The following is a 1,593-nucleotide window of genomic DNA, read 5'->3' on the forward strand; positions in this document are numbered from 1 at the left end:
TGTTGCGTTGGACCCCGATGGGATCTTGGTTTCCCCAGGCAGGGTGCTTGTATTGCCCGATGCGGTGCCAACGTCCTCACTGTCTTCATTTTCAACCAAAGGCGCAGTGGTTTCTTGCGTCTGCCGCTCAGTGGCCCCTTCCGGAGAGGTCGCTTCTTCTTCGTGGATCGGTCGCTCCACGTCGGCCTTCGGAATGACTTCAGTCCCGGGATGTGGTGGCACTTCTTCCTGCAGAGAGGTGCTTTCACGGACACCCATCCCGTCGCTGCCCAAATGAGAGGCAGTGCTCACACTCGATGAGGCCGGTGGAGGCGCCAATTCGCCGCTGCCATCCCTCTCCGTCTCCTCCTCCCTTGTTCCGTGCGAGCCACGGTCCCCAGAAGACACTGCGGCAGCATGACTGCCTTCAGAAGCTTTCACGGATGATTGTGGCCATGGCGCCTCCTCAACTTCCTGCGTTTTTTCTTCCTCTTCGTCTTGAGATGCTTTCTTAACCTCAGGTGATGGTGCCTGGGCAGCAGAATTTGTTGTTTTCTCCGGCACCGAGCGTGACTCCTCACCAGGGTTTGGAATAGGGACTTTGCTGGTACTGAGTAGCGCAATTTCATCCGTACTGATTGTGCGGTTGTACAGCAGGACGTTGCTCACTGTCACGTGGCTGCTTTCCGAACCCTCCTTATTCTCCGCGCCAAAATAGAAGTGTGAGATCCTGTGCTCTTCAAACAAATCCCCGTTGTAGTGCCCAGAATAAACCTGCCTTCCATCAACGTACACATCCCACTCATTGACTTCCATTTGCAGCATTACTTGATGTGTTGTGTTTGGTTGCCAATTTTTATTAAATTCGTAATATTCATCATATTCATCATATTCATAGTCTTCAGAAGCTCCATTGGGAAGTGTGAACTCCCACTTTCTTTCATGGGTGTACGACAGACCAAAGAGCACCGTGCTGCTGGTGTCATTCATCCTCACACCCATCAAAGAAATGGGGCTGCCACTCTGCGGCACCTCGTGGATGGACACCGTCGCCACAAGAGTGAACTTGTTGTTAGCAAAGTAGTACGGCACAGTCTGCCCCATGTCGCCAACAGGCCACACCGCCCCTGCTCTAGACCCTTTGAACGTCCATCCATTGGGAACCCTTCTCTCCCCATTCTTCACAGTTGCATTCACGCAGAGGTACTCGTCTCTCCATGTGTTCTCAGAGAAGTTACCGGACAAGAAGCCAACAAGCCCATCAGTGGGAACAGGACCATTGCACATACCCTTCGTTGGCAAGTCGACAGTGGCGCTGGAACCGGAACTGCATTTTTTCAGGGCGCCGTCCAAATCCTTCCATTTCTTCACCATGGATTTGATCCGCTCCAGCTGCTTCCCCAGGCTCACGGCGACAAGACTGTATGACCCGTCATCACTCTTCTTTTTTTCGTACACTGAGATCAACTTTTCATTCCCACTCTTCATCAAAAGGGAGCTCGCGGCAGCGTCATCAGCCTCACGGGATATCGGCCCAACATCATACACACGTGCATTGTCCGTCAGCCAAAGATGAAGCCGACCCTTTTCTTTATTGCTTTCTCTGTTGTCCCT

General features: G+C 52.5%; 1 protein-coding gene across 1 annotated transcript, besides 1 other annotated feature; it reads right to left on the minus strand.

Moving 5' to 3' along the window:
* On the minus strand, positions 1–1,593 carry Tc00.1047053483183.10 (trans-sialidase, putative; the record flags this gene model as incomplete). The annotated part of the gene is made up of 1 exon (XM_797299.1): positions 1–1,593. A coding segment is annotated over one exon (1,593 nt), but the record flags the coding sequence as incomplete, so codon positions are not given.
* Positions 1–1,593: a sequence feature (areas not merged during assembly with more than two copies in the genome that could not be assigned to a particular haplotype).

The sequence above is a fragment of the Trypanosoma cruzi genome, genomic scaffold (assembly GCF_000209065.1).
Source record: "Trypanosoma cruzi strain CL Brener 1047053516623 genomic scaffold, whole genome shotgun sequence".
NCBI classification, from domain to species: domain Eukaryota; phylum Euglenozoa; class Kinetoplastea; order Trypanosomatida; family Trypanosomatidae; genus Trypanosoma; species Trypanosoma cruzi.